The 24,125-nt window shown below is 44.9% G+C and overlaps 1 protein-coding gene and 1 long non-coding RNA gene across 4 annotated transcripts in view; one reads left to right on the top strand and one right to left on the bottom strand.

The window, feature by feature from the left end:
• LOC136403639 (uncharacterized) overlaps window positions 1–669 on the top strand; it is a 33,554-nt gene extending 32,885 nt beyond the window's left edge. Inside the window, exon 3 of the long non-coding RNA XR_010751163.1 lies at window positions 15–669. This is a non-coding gene — a long non-coding RNA (uncharacterized lncRNA). The remainder of the gene's footprint in view (window positions 1–14) is intronic.
• GSPT1 (G1 to S phase transition 1) overlaps window positions 1–12,149 on the bottom strand; it is a 38,290-nt gene extending 26,141 nt beyond the window's left edge. Inside the window, exon 1 of one of the 3 annotated variants that reach the window (XM_066382605.1) lies at window positions 12,131–12,149. Coding sequence is in view for 2 of the 3 variants with exons in the window: in XM_066382604.1 (XP_066238701.1) it covers window positions 11,465–11,807 (343 nt within the window). In the remaining variant the exon portion in view is untranslated. Of the gene's footprint in view, window positions 1–11,464; window positions 12,103–12,130 lie in introns of those variants that run through there. The other 2 variants (XM_066382604.1, XM_066382603.1) reach the window with 2 other exon arrangements.
• Window positions 12,150–24,125: the final 11,976 nt, after the last annotated feature.

Here is a 24,125-nt window from a genome sequence, read left to right as displayed (position 1 = left end):
TCTTCTTTTTCAAGTGAAAGGAGAGGAGATAAAGAGACAGACTCCTGCATGCACCCCAACCAGGATCCACCCAGCAACCCCAATCTGGGGCTGATGCTCTGCCTGCCCAGCTGGGGGCCATGCTTGCAACTGAGCTATTTTTAGCACCTGAGGCAGAGGCTACCCGAAGCTATCCTCAGCGCCCAAGCTGATGCTCACCACCCAAAACAATCAAGCCATGGCTGCAGGAGAGGGCAAGAGAGAGAGAGAGAGAGAGAGAGAGAGGAGTGGAGGGGTGGAGAAGAGGATAGTTGTTTCTCCTGTGTGCCCTAACTGGGAATCGAACCCAGGACATCCACATGCCTTGCCAATGCTCTACCACTGAGCCAACCGGCCAGGGCCATAAAACTAATCTTTAATCTTCCTTACACATCAAACAGTGCTATTTTAAATAGTCATTCTAACTAAAATTTCTTAGTCCTGTTAGCTAAATGGTGTGTTCATTAAAGAAAAAACAACAAACTTCAGTGCTGTCACAGAAGTCAAAAGTCTCTTACATTACATGGAAATAAACTGAACAAACTGTGACAACTCTGTTCAATACAAGTTTCTGCAATGATGGAAATATTCTACATCTATGCTGTAATAGACAGTCACTAGCCACATGTGGCTATTAAGCACTTGAAAGATGGCTATGGTGGAGGAACTAAATTTTAAATTTTAATTAAATAGCCATATGTGGTTCTCAATTATAGTACAAACTTGTCTTACCTGATTTTCCACTTCTCCCCTTCTCCCCTTCTCCCCACCCACCCCATCACTCTGAAGGACTAGTGATCTTTCTTCTGAACTCCTCTAAGATCTGACCCTTCAATTATAGGAACTCACATACATATCTTAGTTATTTTCTTTTTAGTGAGAGAGGGAGAGAGATGAGAAGCATTTAACTCATAGTTGCATCACTTTAGTTCAGCAGTTCTCAACCTGTGGGACCCACAGGTTGAGAACCGCTGCTTTAGTTGTTCACTGATTGCTTCTCACACATGCCTTGACTGGGAGGGAACAGGGGTAGTCAAGCCAATGTTCCCTTGCTCAAGCCAGGGACCATGGGATCATTTCAATGAATCCACACTCAAGCTGGCGAGCCTGCACTCAAATAGGGACCTCAGGGTTTTGAACCTGGGTTCTAAGCATCCCAGGTCGATGCTCTATCAACTAACACGCCACCATGGTCAGGCCATATCTTAGTTCTTGATCTTGACATTTTAAGAATGAAATATAAGACTTATGGTGGTGAACACACAGTCCAATATACAGATTATTATAGAATTTTACACTTGAAACCTATGTAATTTTATTAACCAATGTCACCCCCAATAAATTCAGTAAGTGGGGGAAAAAAAGAAGTATATCAGAAAGAAAAAAAAACAATGAAATATAAGAAAGGCAAAGTCCAAGGGCTTTCTCAGAAAATCCATACTAGTTGTACTAATTAGTTTTTGGCATGCCCTATTTTCCTTTATAACACAGCATGGTGTGGTGGAGAGGGCGTTAAACCATCAGTTGGCAAATTTGGACTGTAGTGACAACTGTCATTATTAACTCTTGTGAGCGACCTTGGGGATTCACTTAGCATTTCCAGGCTTCAGTTTCTTTATCCAAAAATGAGAAGAGTGTATTACTACTAAGGTTATTTCTATCCCTAACATCCTAAGAACCTACTTAATCAGTCACAAAAGCAATGCCACACATCAACCTGATCAGACTTTCTGTAGAGTAAAATTCCACTGTTATCTTTTCCTTCCTTTTCTTTCTTTCTCACACTCACTCTCTCCCTCCCTCCCTCCTTTCTTTTATTAAGTGAGAGGAGAGAAGATACTGAGACAGATTCCCACATGCATCCTGACCAGGATTCACCCAGTAACCCCTATTTGGGCTGATACTTGGACCAACCGAGACATCCTCAGCACCCAGGCTGATACTCGAACTAATGGAGCCACTGGCTGCAGGAGGGGAAGAGGGAGAGATATGGGAAAGGAAGGGGAGGAAGAAGCAGAGGGTCGCTTCTTCTTTGTGCCCTAACCTGGAATCAAACCCCGAACATCCATATGCCCAGCTGATGCTCAACTGGCAAGGGCCATGTATTTTTTATACAACCTTCAAAGATAGCCTTATTTGTCCTGGTGCATAGCTCGGTTGGTTAGCATCACCCTGAAGCGCAGAGGTTGCTGGTTCGATTCCCAGTCAGGGCACATACAGGAGTAGTTTGATGTTCCTGTCTCTCATTCTCTCCCTTCCTCTCTCACTAAAATCAGTAACAATAAAATGAGTCTTATTTATGATTTTTTATTCGATATACTTTAAAAACAATTTGAAGTATATTAAAATACATAAACCGCCCTGGCCGGTTGGCTCAGCGGTAGAGCGTCAACCTAGCGTGCGGAGGACCCGGGTTCGATTCCCGGCCAGGGCACACAGGAGAAGCGCCCATTTGCTTCTCCACCCCTCCGCCGCGCTTTCCTCTCTGTCTCTCTCTTCCCCTCCCGCAGCCAAGGCTCCATTGGAGCAAAAATAGCCCGGGCGCTGGGGATGGCTCTGTGGCCTCTGCCTCAGGCGCTAGAGTGGCTCTGGTCGCAACATGGCGACGCCCAGGATGGGCAGAGCATCGCCCCCTGGTGGGCAGAGCGTCGCCCCCTGGTGGGGGCGTGCCGGGTGGATCCCGGTCGGGCGCATGCGGGAGTCTGTCTGACTGTCTCTCCCCGTTTCCAGCTTCAGAAAAATGAAAGAAAAAAAAAAAATACATAAACCAAAACCATTTCAGAGAACCCCAATAAGGTACAAAGGTAACAGAAAAACACTCATTTGCAACCAAAATCAACTACCCAAAGGAGAGAAACAAAGACGTCTTAATAGTCTGGTAACCTACTCAAACTCTACAGAAAGTGTCAACCAAAAAATTGCCCCAGTGACATTCTAAGGTATACACTTTCTGTTTGTTCCAAGTGAGGTGACATAAAATAAGCTGGTTAGGAATTTGGTGTTACTACTTTCAGGCTAGGTTAGTGAAAGATGCTCAAAAAATCCTTACAAAGTGTTTTTCTCACCTAGAAAGTAGAATTAAGATGGGAAACTTATTCAGCTTGGAGTATTAAAATAAACTAAATTTCCTTAGAACAAAGACATATATAACAACAACCAAAAACCCATTTATAGCCCAACACACTTTGTTTAACATCTATTGAAAACAAGGACAGCCTGACCAGGAGGTGGCGCAGTGAATAGAGCGTCAGACTGGGATGTAGAGGACCCAGGTTAGAGACCCCAAGGTCGCCAGCTTGAGCGCGGGCTCATCTGGTTTGAGCAAAAGCTCACCAGCTTGAACCCAAGGTCGCTAGCTTGAGCAAGGGGTTACTCGGTCTGCTGAAGGCCCCCGGTCAAAGGCACATATGAGAAAGCAATCAATGAACAACTAAGCAGGGGTCCCCAAACTTTTTACACAGGGGGCCAGTTCACTGTCCCTCAGACCATTGGAGGGCCGCCACATACAGTGCTCCTCTCACTGACCATCAATGAAAGAGGTGCCCCTTCCGGAAGTGCAGGGGGGGGGCAGATAAATGGCCTCAGGGGGCCGCATGCAGCCTGCGGGGCACAGTTTGGGGACGCCTAAACTAAGGTGTCGCAACGAACCGTTCCTGTCTGTCTGTCCCTATCTATCCCTCTCTCTGACTCTCTCTCTAAAAACAAAAACAAAAACAAACCCTTCAACTTGTGAACAAATTTTTGCTTCCCAAATTTCTGAGACAAATAAACATGCCCCACAGTTAATACTAGTCAGAATCACAGTAACTAAATGCACTGCTGTTCAACTGAAAGAGACAAGCAGTGTAAAAAGATATCTGATACTCAACTTCAGCAAATTCCTAGCAAACTTAAAAAACTTAAGGTATTCAGACACTTAGAAAATAGATCTTTAGCTTTCTGATTAGGGTGACAAGATTGAAATCATTTACATTAGGGAACCTGTGAACAATTCCTCTTCTCAGTTTTGACAGCCCTCTACACCCTTTGTGTGGTCCTCTTACCATGCTGTGTCTTCCATTACAGTACAGTATATCTGATCTCTTTTTATTCATCTTGGTGGTATCATTTCAAGTGCCTAGAACAGCAACCTGCATTCTGTAGGCAGTTAATTGCTATACATATATCTGAGCAAAACCAGAAATTCACATCTGAAAATTTTCCATTCTAATACTGCTAACTCAGCCCCAAAGATTATCAAATCTTTTTTCCTTTCTTTTCAACCAGAAAGACAATACTATTTAACAATAAAAAATTTCCTCCCCAGTAAACAAAAGCAAGCAAAACAAGGCTTAAAATCTGTCCTCTACAATATTTCCCTAACTTGCCCTGATAAATTTTAATTGCAGCTTTTTCATGCAGTATGATTCCACAAAAGGTGAAAAATAAAGGACAAAGGAACACAAAAAGCTATGTACCCACTGCAGCAAACAAAACCTGCTCCAAAAACATTTTATTCCCAATCAAAATTTCTAAGTTTAAATTGCTCAACACAGCAAAGTATTAGTTCCCTAAATCCTTCGGCTCAAGTCATAAAAGCATGTCAAATCATGAAACAAGAGCCAAATCCAATAATCTAATAATCAGTAAGTCAAGATAGGACCAAAAAACAAAACAAAGAAAAAAACACAACACTCCAGGAACAATACCTTTCCTTAATGTCCTGTGAGCGCTCCATTACATTTTCTGCCCCACAAAAGCCTGAAAAATCTTTTATGTTAGAATTATTGCAAGCATTTCACTCTTGGAGGAAAAAGGAAACAAAATTAAAGCCAAGAACTTTATCTAAACTTACCAATCAGTCAACAGGTAATGTGTAATATGTAGTAATAAACTGTGAAGAGCGTTGTCTGAAATGACAAGGTTGCGGGTTCGATCCCAGCAGGGCACATACAGGAGCAGCTTGCTGTTCCTGTTCTCTCTCCCTGCCTCTCTCAAAAGAAAAGAGTGCGATGGAGGAAACAAGCATTACCACTTTGACTCTACTCTGGGGCCCCCAAAATGTCACCTTTGAGACTATTCAGTGATTAAAAGATACTCACTAAGTAATGATTTTTGCATAACTTTGTAAAACCCACTGATGCCTAGCCTGTGGTGGCACAGTGGATAAAGCATCAACCTGGAACACTGGTTCGAAACCCTGGGTCAAAGCACAAATGGTAGTTGATGGTTCCTGCTCCCCCTCCCCTCTCTCTCTCTTCTTTTCTTTTTGGTGACAGAGACAGATTCAGAGAGAGGGACAGATAGGGAAAGACAGAGAGACAGGAAGGGAGAGAGATGAAAAGCAACAATTCTTCATTGTGGCACCTTAGTTGTTCATTGATTGCTTTCTCACATATGCCTAGACCAGGGGGGCTACAGCAGACCAAGTGACCCCTTGCTCAAGCCAGTGACCTTGGGTCCAAGGTCTGCTGAAGGCCCGCGGTCAAGGCACATATGAGAAAGCAATCAATGAACAACTAAGGTCTCGCAACGAAAAACTGATAATTGTTGCTTTCATCTCTCTCCGTTCCTGTCTGTCTGTCCCTGTCTATCCCTCTCTCTCTCTGTCCCTGTAAAAAAAAAAATAAATAAATAAAAAGGTGAATTTCATGCTACATATCTCAATCATTAAAAAATAAAAGGAAAAGAGGCCTTGGCCAGGAGGCTCAGTGAGTAAAGTGCCATCCCTGGTGCACTCAGGTCATGGGTTTGATCCCCAGTCTGGCTTTACACAAACCAGATGAGTCTGCGCTCAAGCTGGTGACCTCGGGGCCTTGAACCTGGGTCCTCCGCGTCCCAGTCCGACGCTTTATCCACTGCGCCACCACCTGGTCAAGCTCTCTCCTTTCTAAAAATAAATAAAGTCTTTAAAAAATTTAAAAATCACTGAATATATTTTATATTTTAATTATTCATTCATTTTAGAGGAGACAGAAAGAGAGAGAGAGAGAGAGAGGGAGAGAGAAGGGGGGAGGAACAGGAAGCAATTAACTTCCATATGTGCCTTGACCGGGCAAGCCTAGGGTTTTGAACCCGCGACCTCAGCATTCCATGTCGACGCTTGATCCACTGCGCCACCACAGGTCAGGTTGAACAATACATTTTAAAAAGACAAATTTCGCCTGACCAGGCGGTGGCGCAGTGGATAGAGCGTTGGACTGGGATGCAGAGGACCCAGGTTCGAGACCCTGAGGTCACCAGCTTGAGCATGGGTTCACCTGGTTTGAGCAAAAGCTCACCAGCTTGGACCCAAGGTCACTGGCTGAGCAAGGGGTCACTCAGTCTGCTGAAGGCCCGCGGTCAAGGCACATATGAGAAAGCAATCAATGAACAACTAAGGTCTCGCAACGAAAAACTGATAATTGTTGCTTTCATCTCTCTCCGTTCCTGTCTGTCTGTCCCTGTAAAAAATAAATAAATAAATAAAAAGGTGAATTTCATGCTACATATCTCAATCATTAAAAAATAAAAGGAAAAGAGGCCTTGGCCAGGAGGTTCAGTGAGTAAAGCGCCATCCCTGGTGCACTCAGGTCATGGGTTTGATCCCCAGTCAGCGCACGAACAAGAATTAATTAGTGAGCGCAAAACTAAATGGAACTAAGTGGAATAAGCTGATGCTTCCCTTGCTCCCCATTAAAAAAAAAATCCCTCCCACATTCAGTAAAAACCAAACACTGTAAAACAAACATTTCTCTTTAAAATTCAAATTCCACAATACAATGTGCTACATTTTGAAGACAAATCCTCCTCTGAAAACTGGTTTTACTATTTTTTAAAGAATTCTAAATTTTTATTTATTTGTTGAGAGTGAGGGAGGGAGGGGCAGAGGAGGGGGGAGAGGAGGAGGGGGAGAGAGGAGTGAGAAAGAGAGGAGGAGAGAGAGGGAAAGAAGTTGTTCCACTTAGTGGTGCACTCAACTGGGTGCTTCTCCGATGTGCCCTTATTGAAGATGGAGCCCGGACAATGGAGGGCAAGTGATGCCTGCAGGGGACATACCAGTGAGCCAGCTGGTCAAGGCTTCTGTATTTATTTGTAATGGCAAAGTGTTGAGAGGTGTTGAAGGTGGAAGGAGAACTACAGCAGTACTTTAGAAGCGCGAGCTGCTCTAAATTCCAAATGTTAGGGTTTGAATATTTATGCACCACCCCTTAAATTTTTAAGTTTAAAATCCTGAAGCCTGAAGTAATGGTATTAGGTTGGGCCTTCGGAGGGCCCCAGATCATGAGAGTGGAGCCCTTATGAATGGGATCAGTGTCTTTACGAAAAGAGCAGCAGAGAGCTCCCTTGCCCCTTCTGCCATATGAGGACACAAAAAGTCAACAGTCTAATATTTAGAAGAGGGCCCTCGCCCAACAAGGTTGGCATCCTGATCTTGAACTTCCAGACTCCAGAACTGTAAGCAATAAATTTCTATTTATCAGCTGTAATGTTTTGTTATGGCAGCCCAAATGGACTAAGACATCAAGTAACCCTGAATAACATTGCTAAACTTGTTTCTCATTTACTAAAGAGACTGAACTAGGTACAAACTTTAACTTAAAATAAGTACATTCTAGCCTGACCTGTGGTGGCGCAGTGGATAAAGCGTCAACCTGGAAATGCTGAGGTCGCCGGTTCAAAACCTTGGGCTTGCCTGGTCAAGGCACATATGGGAGTTGATGCTTCCTGCTCCTCCCCCCTTCTCTCTCTCTCTCTCTCTCTCTCTCTCTAATGAAAAAAATCTTAAAAAAAAAAAAAGAATTAGTTCTTCTAATGTAATAAGTTTTTTTAAAAAAAGTACATTCTACCAGAGAAAATGTTTGCTGTAGTACATATAACCATTGCATTCTATATTTTCCCTCATTTTAGAATCTCTAAAGAGCATCACTAAGCCAATTTACTTGGATCTGTAGAGAACTGAACTAAAATGAATTACACCTAAATGGGCTCTACTTAATCATGTCTTTGGAACCCTACACTAAATTTTCAATGAGATCCTAGGTCAACACTGAATCTCAAATTGGGATGGCTGGAAACAGCCACACTCAGCAACCTTCCAGTGAAGGTGAGTGACACTTCGTAGAAAAGCATCTTCCTCTATTGACTGCTCGAGGCACCCCTGTAAGATTTTCAAAAAGAGAAAACTAGCCTGTTTTCAGGAAAAATGACATATTCATCCTAGACAGACATATTTTAAAAATCGCTCATTATAGTGTTCTATCTCAAGATTTCTTCAAGAGCTCTCCTGGTATCTAGTTTAGAAACATACACAATACAAAATTCAGCTATGGCTGGCCCTGGCAAGTTGGCTCAGCGATAGTGTCGGCGCCAGCGTGTGGACGTCCCGGGTTGATTCCTGGTCAGGGCACACATGAGAAACAACCATCTGCTTCTTCATATCCTCCACCCTCTCTCTCCCCTCTCTTCCCCTCCCACAGCCATGGCTTGAAAGTCTCTGAATGGTTCATTCGAGCACAGTTGGCCCTGGGCACTGGGGATGGCTCCATAGCCTGGGCCTCAGGCACTAAAATAGGTCCCACACTGAGCAATGGAGCCGCAGTGAGCCAGGCAGAACATCAGCTGGTAGGGACTTGCTGGGCAAATCCTGGTTGGGGTGCATGCAGATGTCTGTCTCTACCTCCTCACCTCTCACAAAAGAAAAGAAAAATTCAGCTATGGCTTAACAACAAGAAACATGTTAGCCCTACTGCCTATTTCCTAACTAAATATATATGCCATACTTTAAAATAAATATATATATTTATTTTTTAAAAACTGCACCCTGACCAGGTGGTAGTGTAGTGGATAGAGCGTCAACCTGGGACACTGGGAACCTAGGTTCAAAACCCCAAGGATGCTGGCTAGAGCACAGGCTCATCAGCTTGAACATGGGGTCATTGGCTTGAGCATGGGATCATAGACATGACCCCAAGGTCACTGGCTTGAGCCCAAAGGTTGCTGGCTTGAGCAAGGGTCACTGGCTCAGCTAGAGTGCTCCTCCAATCAAGCCACATATGAGAAAGCAACCAATGAACAACTTCAGTGCTGCACCTAGGAGTTGATGCTTTTCATCACCCCTCCCTTCCTGTGTCTGTCTGCCTCTTTAAAAGAAAAATGGAAGACTTCATGGTTCCTCCCTTAAAATTTTCAATCTAAGTGCTATTTCTATCCCCCCCCCCCCCCCCCCCGGTATAGTTTTCTGCTTTTGGTATTTTATGGACCTGAATGGCCTGGAATATACAATCCAACAGTTACACATAACTCAGGACCTCCATTTAGAAAATCCATTCTTTTCAAATAGATATCCCTACAAAGGACAGTTGTTTTTAACATTGACTGACGTTTTGTAGAAGCATATGGTAAAGTCTGTAACACTAAAACAGGTCTAGTATAAAAAAAGAAAAAGCTGACCATATGTAGGGACTTTTTTTTACAACTACTTCCCTATACACTTTTACATCTCTAACTTCCAGCAGGTCACGGAGAAAAGGATTAAAACTGCAAATATCAGGAAGAGAAAAAATTCTCCTGGGTAAGAGGTAATGCCAATCACTCAACAATGACCACTATTCCAGACCACTGTTCTAAGGATGGCTGTCCCTCGATGACTGAGGGCTACCCCTTGATGGCTGATGGGTAGAAATTGGCCAGAAAAGGTCTAGCTAGAGTGGTGCTGGTGGCTCCAAAGGAGGGAGGACCAAAAAAAAAAAAAAAAAAGTTTGAAGAAAAGGGATCTGAATGATAAGGTGTTGGAAACAGGCACTTTTAGGAGCTGGTAAGTGAACTAGTTTAGGTAGCCAAATTGGCTTGACCTAAGCAAAGAAATAAAAGCTAAGTTTCTTGGCCCTAGCCTTGTGGCTCAGTGAATAAAGCATCGACCTGGTGCTCCAGAGGTCATGGGTTTAACCCCTAGCCAGGGGACCCTTGGAGAAGCAGTTAATACATACACACCTAAAGAGAACAGCTAAGAGAGGAGTTGATACTTCTCTATATATACCTTACCCCCTTTCTCCCTTCATCTTCCCCTCTCTCAAATCAATGGGGAAAGAAACTACTAAGCTCCTTGTTCAAAGGGGAAAACATCAACCACCCACACCAGTAAAAGTCAATAAAACAACCAAACCCAAACTGTGTGCTCACATGTGAACATACTCACAAAAGTATTTCTCCCAAGTACCTCTTTGCCTCTAGATAGAAAACTGTAACAAAAGTTTCTGAAGAAATGAAACTCCTAGAGCACTTTCATGGTGTCTACTTATCTATTATAATTCTATGCTACAATATAGAACTTTAAAGAGAAATCAACAATCTGCTCTCACATATTGCTTGGATAGGCTATGATCCAATTCCATACCCTGGCTCAAACGCAAGGACATTCAGCCCTTACCGACAGTTCCTAAAAGAAGCACCTTTTAAACAGGCATAATATGTAAGTTCACGCCTTTGATAGTCCTACAAAATCATCGCTGAAAGCATGTTATCACTGAAGCAGTCCCTAAACATAGGAAGATCTTTAAAGACCCAACTGAACTTGAAACCACTGAAAGTTTGTCTACTACCTATGATCAGAACGGCACATGACTACTAAGTTATAATAAACGCTCAAGTGTCTGAACAGACTAATTACTGACACATCAACATAGAGAAAGTGAGTTACACCAAACAACCTGAATAAGGTAAACGATTTTGACGCACTGAAAATTCTAAACCTGTCACTGACGGAGGCAAGTCCAAGTCTCACGTAAGAAAAAGGCCACGCAGTTAATGCAGTTTCCTACCCATAGGAAGTGAGATACTCAACTTTCTGACATTTTGTGAACTTTACAAGCGTACAAAGGCTATTGGTGAAAAAGATCTTCGTATTAACAGCCAACAGTTTCTGCCGGATCACAAGATTGCAATGCATCTTGGGATTCCTTCAGGCCGGTTCCGGGCCATAGATATTTAACACGTAATTACAGTTTCAGTAATAGAAATTACAGCAAAAGACGGTCTCTCTCCTAGGCCTCAGGAAAACGGAAAACGCGAGCACTCGTCCTCCCCAACTCCTCGGACCTCTCAACGCCCACTCAACAGACCCCCTGACTCCATCTGTCCTCACTTCGAGGCCCGGTGCTGCTGACCCACCACCGCACCCTCTCCGTCCCATACGGTCCCCACCTCAGGTGGGTAACGGCGGAGCCCGGGGAGGGGCGGGCCCCGCCTGGCCCTCCGCCGCGGCCCCCCGGCGCAGGCCGACTCCCCGGCCCGGGGCCGCCCCACCCAGGACTGCCGGCGCCCGACGCCGCTGTCAGCGCCCCACGTGCCGCCGGGCCCCAGGGTCCCCGGCACTGCGAGACGCGTGTCACCTCCGACCCCACCCCAGGTGGGCCCAGGCCGCTGCTCCCGCCCTCGCAGCCCGGCTTCCCCCCGTGCCTAGGAGCTCCCCGGAGTCCCGACCCTTTACCCGAGGGGCCTCCCGCGCCGCTGCCGGCTGCGTGGTTGTTGGCGGAGGCGCCAGCTGGGGGTGGCGGCGGCTGGGCCGAGCCCCGCAGGAAGGACGGCACGAACTCGGCGGCGTGGACGTTGGGCACGAAGGGTTTGGCGTTGACGTTGAGTTGTCTGCTAAAGGCCGCACTGAGATGTTCACGCTGGGCCTCCGCCGACGCCGCCAAAGGGCCCGGCCCGGGGGCTTCCATGTCCGCCTGGTCCCAGCAGTCGGGAGCCGAATCGCTGCTGCTGCTGCCGCTGCTACTCCCTCCGCCGCCGCCGCCGCCTCCGCCTCCGCCGCCGCCACTGCCCGGATCCATGATCGGGGGGGCCGTGTGTGTGGTGAAGAGAGGGCGGGAAATGGAGGCGGGGGGCGACCGGCCGAGAAGGAGCAGGCCGCGCTGACCCCAGGAAGCGGCGAGGCAGAGGGCCGAGGCTAACGACACAGTCCCCGGCGTCGTCGCGGCAGCAGCTCAGCTCCAGTCCCGACTCGGCACTCGCGACGAAGGCGACGGCGGCAGCGGCGGCTCAACCCTCCTCGTGTGTGCGAGCAGATCTCCTCCCACCCAACCCCAATCACCTCCGACCGCCTCAGAGCCAACCCCACGCCTGGCGCGGGTTGACCCCTGGCCGCCACCCGTACCTTCACCTTGGTAGTTCTCGGTCCTGTGCGTCCCCGTATCCGGCTATGAAGCGCGGCAGAAGACGGAACTACGAGTTCCGGCAGCGTCCGCGCGACCCGCTGCGGTTTTCCCGGGGGCCGACGGGAGTCGAAGTTCCGGAGCCCGGAGCAACCGGAAGCGGTTCGGGCTCCCGGCAGGCAGCGCGAGGAGGCGGTGACCTGGTGGCCGCTTGGCGGCCCCACCTGTCACGGAGTGGGGGCAGGGTGGTACAGGGGCAAGCCATGGGGCAACTGGGCTCGGGTCGTGGACTTTGAGTCCTTCAGCCCGCGAGGGTGGTCCACTCGTTCTGGTAGGCACCGGATGCGGGAAAACGGACAGCAGTTCTAACGTGGGAAAAGTTCTCAGCTCCTGAAAATGTTTTTTTCTCCTTTCACCAGCGTTCTCTTCCTCAGTGTCTCCCTACTTGTTCTCTTTCCACGTTCCTTTTCCCCAACCCCCGCCAGGTTTTGTCCTACATTTCAAAGCCGACGCCGAGTGTCTTTCGTTTTATGTACAGTATTCATTTGGTGGAAAGGCAGTAAAACCGTGAGACATTACAATTTAAACTGCGATGTGGCTCATAAAGCACTCGGGCCCAGGCTCTGCCCTGGCAGAGGGTATTATTAACTGGAAACTTTCAATGACTCACTGTTTGACTAGTCATTTCAATCCTCACCCAAACTTTTCCATCCCCTCCTTCCCAGCAAGGGCTTTGCAAATTAAACATGGGAACATGGGATTGCCATATCCTTGCTGTATCCAGCCGTACGCAACTAATAGGGTTATTTTGATGAGTCCAGCTTCTTATGTACCAGTAGGTGATGTGGTTTTCTTCTGAATGGCCTGATTCGCTCAAATTTATTTCCTTACTACTTACTGACTGCGTTTCCCACTGACAGGTAACATTTAGGCAAACGTGAAAAGAAAAAAAGCAAAAGAAATATTTCAACCCAATTGTATGAAGTGAAATATAGGAGGACTCGTTAAGTTTTTCTGTAGTTCACCCACGTGGGGTACAAGCGGAGAAAAACATATTGTTTATATTTTTCTGCAAGGAGTCTAGACAAAACGTACTTACTTAAAGAATAAAGGTATGGCCTGACCAGGCGGTGGCGCAGTGGACAGAGCATCAGATTGCCATGGGGATGACCCAGGTTCGAGACCCCGAGGTCGCCACCTTGAGCGCGGGCTCATCTGGTTTGAGCAAAGCTCACCAGCTTGAACCCAAGGTCGCTGGCTGGAGCAAGGGGTTACTCGGTCTGCTGAAGGCCCGCGGTCAGGGCACATGTGGGAAGCAATCAATGAACAACTGGGGTGTTGCAATGCGCAAGGAAAAACTAATGATTGATGCTTCTCATCTCTCCTTTCCTGTCTGTCTGTCCCTGTCTATCCCTCTCTCTGACTCTCTCTCTGTCTCTGAAAAAAAAAAAAAAAGAATAAAGGTATGGACACACAGAGACTATTTTTTGTTTTGTTTTGTTTTGTTTGAGAGAGAGAGAGAGAAAGAAACCTTATTTGTTGTTCCACTCCTTCGTGATGCTGTCATTGGTTAATTCTTGTATGTGCCTTGACAAGGGATTGAGGCTGGGGATGAGGCTCTAACCAAATAAGCTATCCCACCAGGACTTGAGACTAGGTATTTCTTAACAACCTTATGTTAAGTTCCAAAATCTAGATCTAGATTAGAATTTAAATTTTAAACATATAGTTTAAAAATAAAAGAGGATCCTGGCAGATACCACTCAGTGGTAGAGCATAGGCCTGGTGTGTGGAAGTCCCAGGTTTGATTCCTGGTCAGGGCACACAAGAGAAGTGACCATTTGCTTCTCCACCCCTGCCCCTCTCCCTTCGCTTTCTCTCTCTCTCTCTCTCCTCCCATAGCGATGGTTCTGTCTGAGCAAGTTGGCCCCGGTGCTGAGGATGGCTCCATGGGCTCACCTAAGGTGGTAAAATAGCTCGGTTGCTGAGCAATGGAGCAACTGCTCCAGATGGGCAGAGCATCGCCCCACAGGGGGCTTGCCAGGTGGATTCTGGTCAGGGCGCATGTAGAAGTCTGTCTCTCTGCCCACCTGCTTCTCACTTAAGAAAAATAAAAAAATAATAAATAAAAGAGAACTCACTTGCTCAGGCAGTGGTGCATGGATCTGGGACGCTGAGGACCCACATTCGCAACCCCAAGGTCGCCAGCTTGAGTATGGGGTCATAGACATAACCCCATGGTCACTGGTTTGAAGCCCAAGGTTGCTGGCTTGAGCAAGGGGTCACTGGCTCAGCTGGAGCCCCCTGGTAAAGGCACATATGAGAAAGCAATCAGTGAACAACTAAAGTGCCGCAACTACAAGTTGATGCTTCTCATTTCTCTCCTTTCCTGTCTGTCTGTCTCCCTCCCTCTCTCTCTCTCTCAAAAAAAAAAAAAAAAAAAATAATAATAATAAAGAGAATTTAACCTAATGAGACAGGTCAAAAACGAACTGTCAGTTACCTTTTAAAAGAAGTCCTACAGCCTGACCTGTGGTGGCACAGTGGATAAAGCATCGACCTGGAAATGCTGAGGTTGCCGGTTCGAAACCCTGGGCTTGCCTGGTCAAGGTACATATGGGAGTTGATGCTTCCAGCTCCTCCCCCCTTCTCTCTCTCTGTCTCTCTCTCCTCTCTCTCCCTCTCTCTCTCCTTTCTCTCTCCCTCTAAAAATGAATAAATTAAAATAAATAAATAAATAAAATAATAAAATAAAATAAAATAAAATAAGTCCTACAGCCTGACCAGACAGTGGCGCAGTGGATAGAGCATCTGACTGGGAAGCAGAGGACCCAGGTTCAAGACCCCGAGGTCACCAGCTTGAGCGCGGGCTCATCTGGTTTGAGCAAAGCTCACCAGCTTAGACCCAAGGTTGCTGGCTTGAGCAAGGGGTTACTTGGTCTGCTGAAGGCCCATGGTCAAGGCACATATGAGAAAGCAATCAATTAACAACTAAGGCGTCGCAAAAAAGAACTGATGATTGATGCTTCTCATCTCTCTCCATTCCTGTCTCTCTGGCCCTATCTATCCCTCTCTCTGACTCTCTCTGTCTCTGTAAAATAAATAAAAAAAAATAAATTCTACACTAAAGTGGTTTAAAATGGTGTTTAATATTAAACTAGCAAATTTTATGTATGCTTTTTTTGACACATAATATTTGGGAAATTATAGAAATTCTAGGCATAGAATATGAAGACCTCCATTATAACAAGACTGGCTTTAAGTTTCTTGACAGGCCTGTGATCTTTGCTCCCTGAAATTTTTTGGACATTTTCCCCCAAAATTATGTATTCCTCTGATTTATACAAAGTTCTGGTTACAGCCTGTTATAGTTCTCTGAAAACCCAATTGAACCTTTCTTAAGAGTGTCCCACTTTAAAGTTGGTATTAAGTGATTGACCTCAGAATCATAGAAAACTTACTTAGGAGACCTACATTGCTGTTGAATGAGATAAATATTTTCATCTTATATTCACAAGAAGAAAATACAATGTGTGTGAAATAAAATGCCTTCTCACTCAAGATTTGCACTCCCCAATCAACCTATTTCTCAGAAATCATCAACACAATCAACTGACTCAAATAGAAAACCACACTGTTTCCCCACCACTTTGTCATTGGATGCCATACTTTAAGATGTGTGTCACCCATAGGGCACTGGATGAGTACACTGATGGGTCAATTCTTCACATCTAATTAAATTAGAGTTTCTTTGTGCTTGGTGCTTTTCCTAGGGACAAAGACACAAAGTGCTAAGACTGCAGTGTAGAAAAGCAGTTGATGTCATTAACTTCCATATTCCTGAATAGGATAATTATGTATATTCAGGGAAGAATCCACTCCATTGGTTTTCAAAAGCCTTGACCAGCCAGAGTTAAGGCACTGCTCCAACCGGAGAATGAGAAGCTCTTGATAATTACTGTTGAGCTAAAACTGAGCAACTTGAGGTCAGGGTCTTTTCTTCATCTTCTTTATATTCCCAATGCCCATTAGAATTTCTGGCATTGAAAGCACGTTTAAGAAATGTTTAATGAATCAAACGCATGAATCAATAGGAAGTTTGGGATGATACTGCCCCCCCCCCCGCCTCCCACCCTTTACGGCTGTTGAGACACAAGGCTATCTATCAACTTTGAGAGTTTTTCGAAAGATATAACAGTATACTTTTTTTTTTAAATTTTTTTTAAATTTTATTTATTCATTTTTAGAGAGGAGAGAGAGCGAGGGAGAGAGAGAGACAGAGAGAGAGAGAAGGGGGGAGGAGCTGGAAGCATCAACTCCCATATGTACCTTGAGCAGGCAAGCCCAGGGTTTCGAACCGGTGATTTCCAGGTCGACGCTTTATCCACTGCGCCACCACAGGTCAGGCTATAACACTATACTTTGTGATGCACACACAGGGTGAGCTTAACAACCGCTGTACTTCACAAAGCTATGCTCAGTTCAAGGTCTGAGCTATTTCACAACAGGTAATTTCCATCCTCCACTAGCTGGCTTTTCTCTGCTATCTTCTTATCCTCACTTAGTAATTCTGCCTTTACACTGAATCGGGGTCTTAGTGTCTGCCGCTTTTCGTTAACTACACAGCACTGTGTTTTGTTTTTTCAATCTAAGAGTTTATTCTTTATGCTTCTGACCATGAGGCTGATAGGAAAACTCATGACTGTCCTGGGGTTTTATTGGGTGAAAATGTAAATACACGCTGAGGTAGCCCTCCTATTCTTGGAAATGTTTTCTACAGAAATATGAGCCCATGTGAAAAGCTGTACTTTATAGTATTTTTGCAATAGATCCAAACTGGAAAAAACCTAAATGTTCATCAACGTGAGAGATGGTTAAATAAGTGATAGTATGTCAATATTATGGAATAATATGCAGCTATCAAAAAGTAAAACAGATTAGCCTGACCTGTGGTGGCGCAGTGGATAAAGCGTCGACTTGGAATGCTGAGGTCGCCCGTTCTAAACCCTGGGCTTCCCTGGTCAAGGCACATATGGGAGTTGATGCTTCCAGCTCCTCCCCCCTTCTCTCTCTCCCTCTCTCTCTCCCCTCTCTCTCTCTCTTTCTCTCTCCTCTCTTAAAATGAATAAATAAAATTAAATTAAAAATTAAAAAAAAAAGTAAAACAGATTAGTTGCCAACATAGACATACATTTTTAGTATATGGTAAATTAAAGTAGGAGAAAAGCAAGATGTCTAATATGTGTAGACTCTATAGTGGATCAGTGTATCTAATACAATTCTGTTTCTTTAAAAGTATCAGGGGTAGCCTTGGCCGGTTGGCTCAGTGGTAGAGCGTCGGCCTGGTGTGCAGGAGTCCCGGGTTTGATTCCTGGCCAGGGCACACAAGGAGAAGGGCCCATCTGCTTCTCCACCCCTCCCCCTCTCCTTCCTCTCTGTCTCTCTCTTCTCCTCCTGCAGCCAAGGCTCCATTGGAGCAAAGTTAGCCCGGGCGCTGAGGATGGCTCTGTGGCCTCTGCCTCAGGTGCTAGAATGGCTCTGGTTGCAACAGAGCAACACCCCAGATGGGCAGAGCTTTGCCCTTAGGTGGGCATGCTGGGTGGATCTCGGTCGAGTGCATGCGGGAGTCTGTCTGACTGCCTCCCCGTTTCCAACTTCAGAAAAAAAAAAGTATCAGGGGTGGTGGCAGCTGCATGTGCTGGTGCAAACGGGGAACATGGCGAGGGCCCAGGTAGGCCAGCTGGTGGGGATGACAGACTATGACTATGGCCGCAGCAGCGGCGGGCTGGGATGCCATTCCTTACAAAAAGATTAAAATAAAATAAATAAAGGCCACAGTTGGTTAGAGTGTCCTCCCCAAATGCCAAGGTTGCTGGTTTCCTCCCCAGTCAGGACACGTACAAGAATCAACCGATGCACGCATAAGTAAGTGGGACAACAAATTGACGTCCCCCCCCCTTCTTCTCTCTGTCTTTCTAAAGTCAATCAACTAAAAGAATGTTCTTTTAAAATAATAAAACAAAATAAAATAAATAAAAGCATCTAGCTTTTTCTTCTCCCTGGTATGTTCTTTTCCTGAAACCTCACCTCTCTAGCTCCTTGCTATATCACTCAGCTCAGGTGCTGTGTCCTCAGCTCAGAGGCCTCTCCTAGGCACTCTGGCCCTCCACCAACCCACATCACCCTCTGCCCTCTTACCCTCAGTTTGATTCTCCACAGCATTTGTCATGATCTGAAGTTCTTATTCATTCCCATGTTTACTAACAACCTCCTCCTACTAGGAAATTAATTCCCTTAGTCTGTCTCATTTGCTACTGTATTCCCATCACCCTAAGGTTGCCTGGGCAGATAAAGTGTTTAGTAAACATTTGGGAGACATAGAAACACATATATCTCTTTGTATGTTCTAAAACTTTAAAAAGTGTGAATGAACAGTTACATATTAAACAGTTAATGGGAAGTATATATGTAGGATGGGATGGCATATGGAGAGGAGAGCAATTGGGAGTAGAAATTGAAATATTTTACTTACACATTTTTTTTTTTAGGTGAGAGCAGGGGAGATAGTGAGATAGATTCCTGCATGCACCCCAACCAGAATCTACCGGTAGCCCTGTCTTAGGCCAATGCTGGAGTACTGAGCTATTTTTAGCACCTGAGGCTGATGCACTGGGACCAACCATGCTATCCTCAGTGCCTGGGGCCACGCTCAAACCAATCAAGCCATTGGCTATAGGAGGACAAGAGGGAGAGAAAGATAAGAGGGAGGGGGAGAGAAGCAGATGATCTCTTCTCCAGTGTGCCTGACTGGGACTTGAACCTGGACATTCATATGCCAGGCTGATGCCTTATTCACTGAGCCACTAGCCAGGGCTTATTTATACTTTTATGGTTGGATTTTTCTTCAACAAGCAAAGTGTTTAAAAATGTTTTTATTGAGGTGAAATTTACATAACATAAAATTAACCATTTTAAAGTGGACAATTCAGAGGGATTTAGTGCATTCACAATATTGTATAATCACCTGTGTTTAGATCCAAGACGTTTTCATCATGGCATAAAGGGAACCGATAACCTTTACAGGAATGGCTCTCATTCCCATGGGAACATGTTCCCCATTCTCTTCTCCCGGCCTTTGGTAACCACTTTTCTATCTCTAGCATTTACCTATTCTGGTTATCTTATATAAATAGAATTTTATAATACATCACCTTTTGTATCTGGCTTTTTTTTTTCCCACCTAGCATCACTTTTTCAAGCTTCATCCCTGTTGTAGCAGGTATATCAGTACTTCATTCCTTTTTATGGCCAAATAATTAATATTCTATGTGGATGTCCTAATTCCATGTATGTATGTATGTATGTATGTATGTATGTATGTATTTTAGAGAGAGGAAGGAAGAGAGAAAGAAAAAGAGAAAGAGATCAATTTGCTGTTCCAGTTATGCATTCATGGTTGATTCTTATATGTGCCCTGACCTGGGAACAAACCCCTACTATTGGCATGACAGAACAATGCTCTAACCAACTGAGCTACCAATTCTTGTTTATTCATCCATAGATGAGCAAATTGATTTTGTAACTTAAAGACATTAAAGATAAAAGAAGTAGCCTGACCAGGCGGTGGCGCAGTGGATAGAGTATTGGACTGGGATGCAGAGGACCCAGGTTCGAGACCCTGAGGTCACCATCTTGAGCGCAGGCTCATCTGGTTTGAGCAAAAGCCTACCAGCTTGAACCCAAAGTCGCTGGTTCCAACAAGGGGTTACTCAGTCTGCTGAAGGCCCGCGGTCAAGGCACATATGAGAAAGCAATCAATGAACAACTAGGGTGTTGCAACGAAAAACTGATGATTGATGCTTCTCATCTCTCTCAGTTCCTGTCTGTCTGTCCCTATCTGTCCCTCTCTCTGACTCTCTCTTAATCTGTCTCTGTAAAAAAAAAAAAAAAAAAAAAAAAAAATTAAAATAAATAAATATTTAAAGAGTCAGTAGACCAGTTCTTGGTCCAAAATTGGCTTCCTCAGCAGCTCCTGTGGGTTAACCACTTTTCTACTGAATTGCTACTAAATCCAGTTGTTCTGGTTTCCTTTCCTCAGGAATGAGAGATGTTTCCATGAATAAATCTCCTTTTCATTGGGCAGGCCTCATTTTCCAAGCCCACTCATCTGCAGGAAATGCTTAGCCAATGTGTTCCTGGGTGTCCTCTGTGACGAAAATCCAGGAGGTTTATTGATCGCTGACGCTGCTGGGTTTTCCTGTAAATGGGTTAGTCCCCCTGAAGTAGAAAGATGCTACCAGGACCACCCTAAGAACTGCCTCTTTCCTCAGCCAGCTCCCTCTGTTAGCACTGCTTGGCCATTAAACACTGTGTAAACAGCAGCAGCCCCCAGGTTCTATTCGCTTATTGATTTACATTTGAATTAGCTGTCTCATTGCAATGATTATCTCATTATGTTCCCTTTGTGAATGTAAAAGACCCATAACAGAGAGCACAGAGAAAAATCTGATAATAATCAGCTGACTCAGTGAAAAGTTGATTCATTCTGCAGAAATCAGGGTTTATTATTCCTGAGGTATTAACATATTGCCTTAATGCCTATCAAGTCTTTCACCTAAGAACCTGGCACCGTTCCCTCCAGGGTCCAGCACATTTGTACAACTTGTTGAGGAAGGTGAGAAAAGAACGCTCCCACTCGGTACTGTAGGGTTAAGCTGTGCAGCTCACCTATTAACGTGTCTTTGTACAAGTATATAATAATAACAATTTAAATGTATTTATAAGTACTACCTTCTTATCTCTATTTTTTTCTTTAAAAATTATGATAGCCTGACCGGGCAGTGGCGCAGTGGATAGAGCGTCAGACTAGGATGCGGAACCCAGGTTCAAGACCCCGAGGTCGCCAGCTTGAGCGAGGGCTCATCTGGTTTGAGCAAAAGCTCACCAGCTTGAGCCCAAGGTCGCTGGCTCTAGCAAGGGGGTATTCGGTCTGCTGAAGGCCCGCGGCAATCAATGAACAATTAAGGTGGTGCAACGAAAAACTAATGATTGATGCTTCTCATCTCTCTCTGTTCCTGTCTATCCCTCTCTCTGACTCTCTCTTTGTAAAAATAAATAAATAAATAAATAAATAAATAAATAAATAAATAAATAAATAAAACTAAGCCTTAGGCCAGGGGTAGTCAACCTTTTTATACCTACCGCCCACTTTTGTATCTCTGTTAGTAGTAAAATTTCCTAACCGCCCACCAGTTCCACAGTAATGGTGATTTATAAAGTAGAGAAGTAACTTTACTTTATAAAATTTATAAAGCAGCCTGACCTGTGGTGGCGCAGTGGATAAAGCGTCGCCTGGAAATGCTGAGGTCGCCGGTTCGAAACCCTGGGCTTGCCTGGTCAAGGCACATATGGGAGTTGATGCTTCCAGCCCCTCCCCACCTTCTCTCTCTCTCTCTCTCTCTCTCTCTCTCTTCTCTCTCTCCCTCTCTGTCTCTCTTCCTTTCCCTCTCCTCTCTAAAATGAATAAAAAAAAATTTATAAAGCAGAGTTACAACAAGTTAAAGCATGTAATAGTAATTACTTACCAAGTACTTTATGTCAGATTTTTGCTAAGTTTGGCAGAATAAATCTTTATAAAACAACTTATTATAGTTAAATCTATCTTTTTATTTATACTTTGGTTGCTCCTCTACCACCCACCATGAAAGCTGGAATGCCTACTAGGGGCCGGTAGGGACCAGGTTGACTACCACTGGTTTAGGCTATAAGGATCCTGCCTGCTTACAGACTGTCCCCCAACAAACATTAATATAATCATGCCCATCCCAAGCAAGAAGGGCAACTAATATTATTACCTGGGCAATGGACTTCCATGTGGGCAGCACCATCTTTAACAAAGTGAGCATTATATATATATATATATATATATATATATATATATATATATATATATTTTTTTTTTTTTTTTGTATTTTTCTGAAGCTGGAAACAGGGAGAGACAGTCAGACAGACTCCTGCATGCGCCCGACCGGGATCCACCCGGCACGCCCACCAGGGGGCGATGCTCTGCCCACCTGGGGCGTCGCTCTGCCGCGACCAGAGCCACTCTAGCGCCTGGGGCAGAGGCCAAGGAGCCATCCCCAGCGCCCAGGCCATCTTTGCTCCAATGGAGCCTCGCTGCGGGAGGGGAAGAGAGAGACAGAGAGGAAGGAGGGGGGGTGGAGAAGCAAATGGGCGCTTCTCCTATGTGCCCTGGCTGGGAATTGAACCCGGGTCCCCCGCACACCAGGCCAACGCTCTACCGCTGAGCCAACCAGCCAGGGCGAGCATAATATATTTTATCTGCCCAACACCAACATACGTCCACATTGTTTCACAATCATCGCCACCACCCATCTCCAGAGCTTCTTCATCTTTCCAAACTGAAACTTTATAAATAGTTACTCCCATTCTCCCTCCCCCAGGCTCCTTCGTAACCTCGTAACCTCTATTTTATTTACTGTCTCTATTAATTTGCCTATTCTAGGTACCTCATATAAATGAATCATATAGTGTGTGTTCTTTCGTGTCTGGCTAATTTCACTTAACATGTTTTTAAGCTTCATCCATGTGAGCATGTATCTGAACTTCATTCCTTTTTTATTTTTAAGATGTTATTTATTTATTTATTTATTTATTTACAGAAAAGAGAGAGAAGGAGAGAAAGGGTGGGAGGAGTAGGAAGCGTCAATTTCTAGCAGTTGCTTCTCATATGTATGTGCCATGAACAGCCAAGCCCAGGGTTTGTAACCAGCAACCTCAGTGTTTCAGGTTGACACTTTATCCACTGCGCCATGTTGGTTAAATAAGTTTGTAAATATGATATATATGTTTGCTCACTTATAGTTTGCATTGGGTGTGGGAGACAGGCTATCATTATAAGCCGGCAAACTCATTATAGCCTAAGGCTCAGTTATAAGACTAAGCTTTTCCCCACACCCTTGACTCTTGCAGGAAAAGGGTGGTGCACTCTTATGAGGAATCCCCATTATGCCTCAGATAAGTGACTTTGTATCAGAGACTTCCTTGTTTGTATATTGGATTAAAGGTTTTGATATCTATACTATAAAGTGGGGCAGACCGGGAGCCTGCTCTCTCTTGGTTCCTGAGATTAGCATTAGAGAGGAGAGCAGAGAAAGACCACATGGAGGAGAGGAGAAGCAGCCAAGATGGCAGGGTACTGAAGGAGAAGCCAGTTTGTGCAGAGTTTGTGCAGAGAGAAGGAGATGTGGAACAGAGGTGAATAAGGCTGGTGAGGTAAGAACCTTTGATTCTAGGAAACTCGGAGAAGTCAGTGGCTTTGGGAACCCTGAATGGAAAGGGAAGTGTTTTCCCACTGTGTGTATTTCTTGCCCACTGGGTGCAAGCTAGGATTAAAAGGTAATGGCCCACCAGTTCTTGGCTCCATTGTTTCATTACTGTCTGTCCGAATCAAATGCAAACCTGCACGGGCCAGGCGGCTGTGATAGTGGCCATGCCTACTGGCTTTATAGCCCCCTCAGGTCAGGCTGAACTTCACTCCTTTTTATAGTCAAATAATATTTCACTGTAGGTGTTTATCTCATTTTGTTTATTCGTTCATCCATTGGTAGACACTTGGTGGTTTCCACCTTTGGCTACTGTAAACAATGCTGCTGTGAATGCTGGTATGCCGGGACCTAGAGTCTTGCTTTCAGTTCCTTTGGTATTGCTGGATTATTTGGTTATTACCTCCAATGTAATTCAATTTTTTTTTTATTATTTTTTTAAATTTTTATTTTTTGTATTTTTCTGAAGCTGGAAACGGGGAGGCAGTCAGACAGACTCCCTCATGTGCCCGACTGGGATCCACCCGGCATGCCCACCAGAGGGCGATGCTCTGCCCATCTGGGGCGTCGCTCTGTTGCAACCAGAGCCATTCTAGCGCCTGAGGCAGAGGCCACAGAGCCATCCCCAGCGCCGGGGCAAACTTTGCTTCAA

This window comes from Saccopteryx leptura, chromosome 4 (assembly GCF_036850995.1).
Source record: "Saccopteryx leptura isolate mSacLep1 chromosome 4, mSacLep1_pri_phased_curated, whole genome shotgun sequence".
NCBI lineage: Eukaryota > Metazoa > Chordata > Mammalia > Chiroptera > Emballonuridae > Saccopteryx > Saccopteryx leptura.
This window is presented reverse-complemented; position numbering and strand designations above follow the sequence as displayed.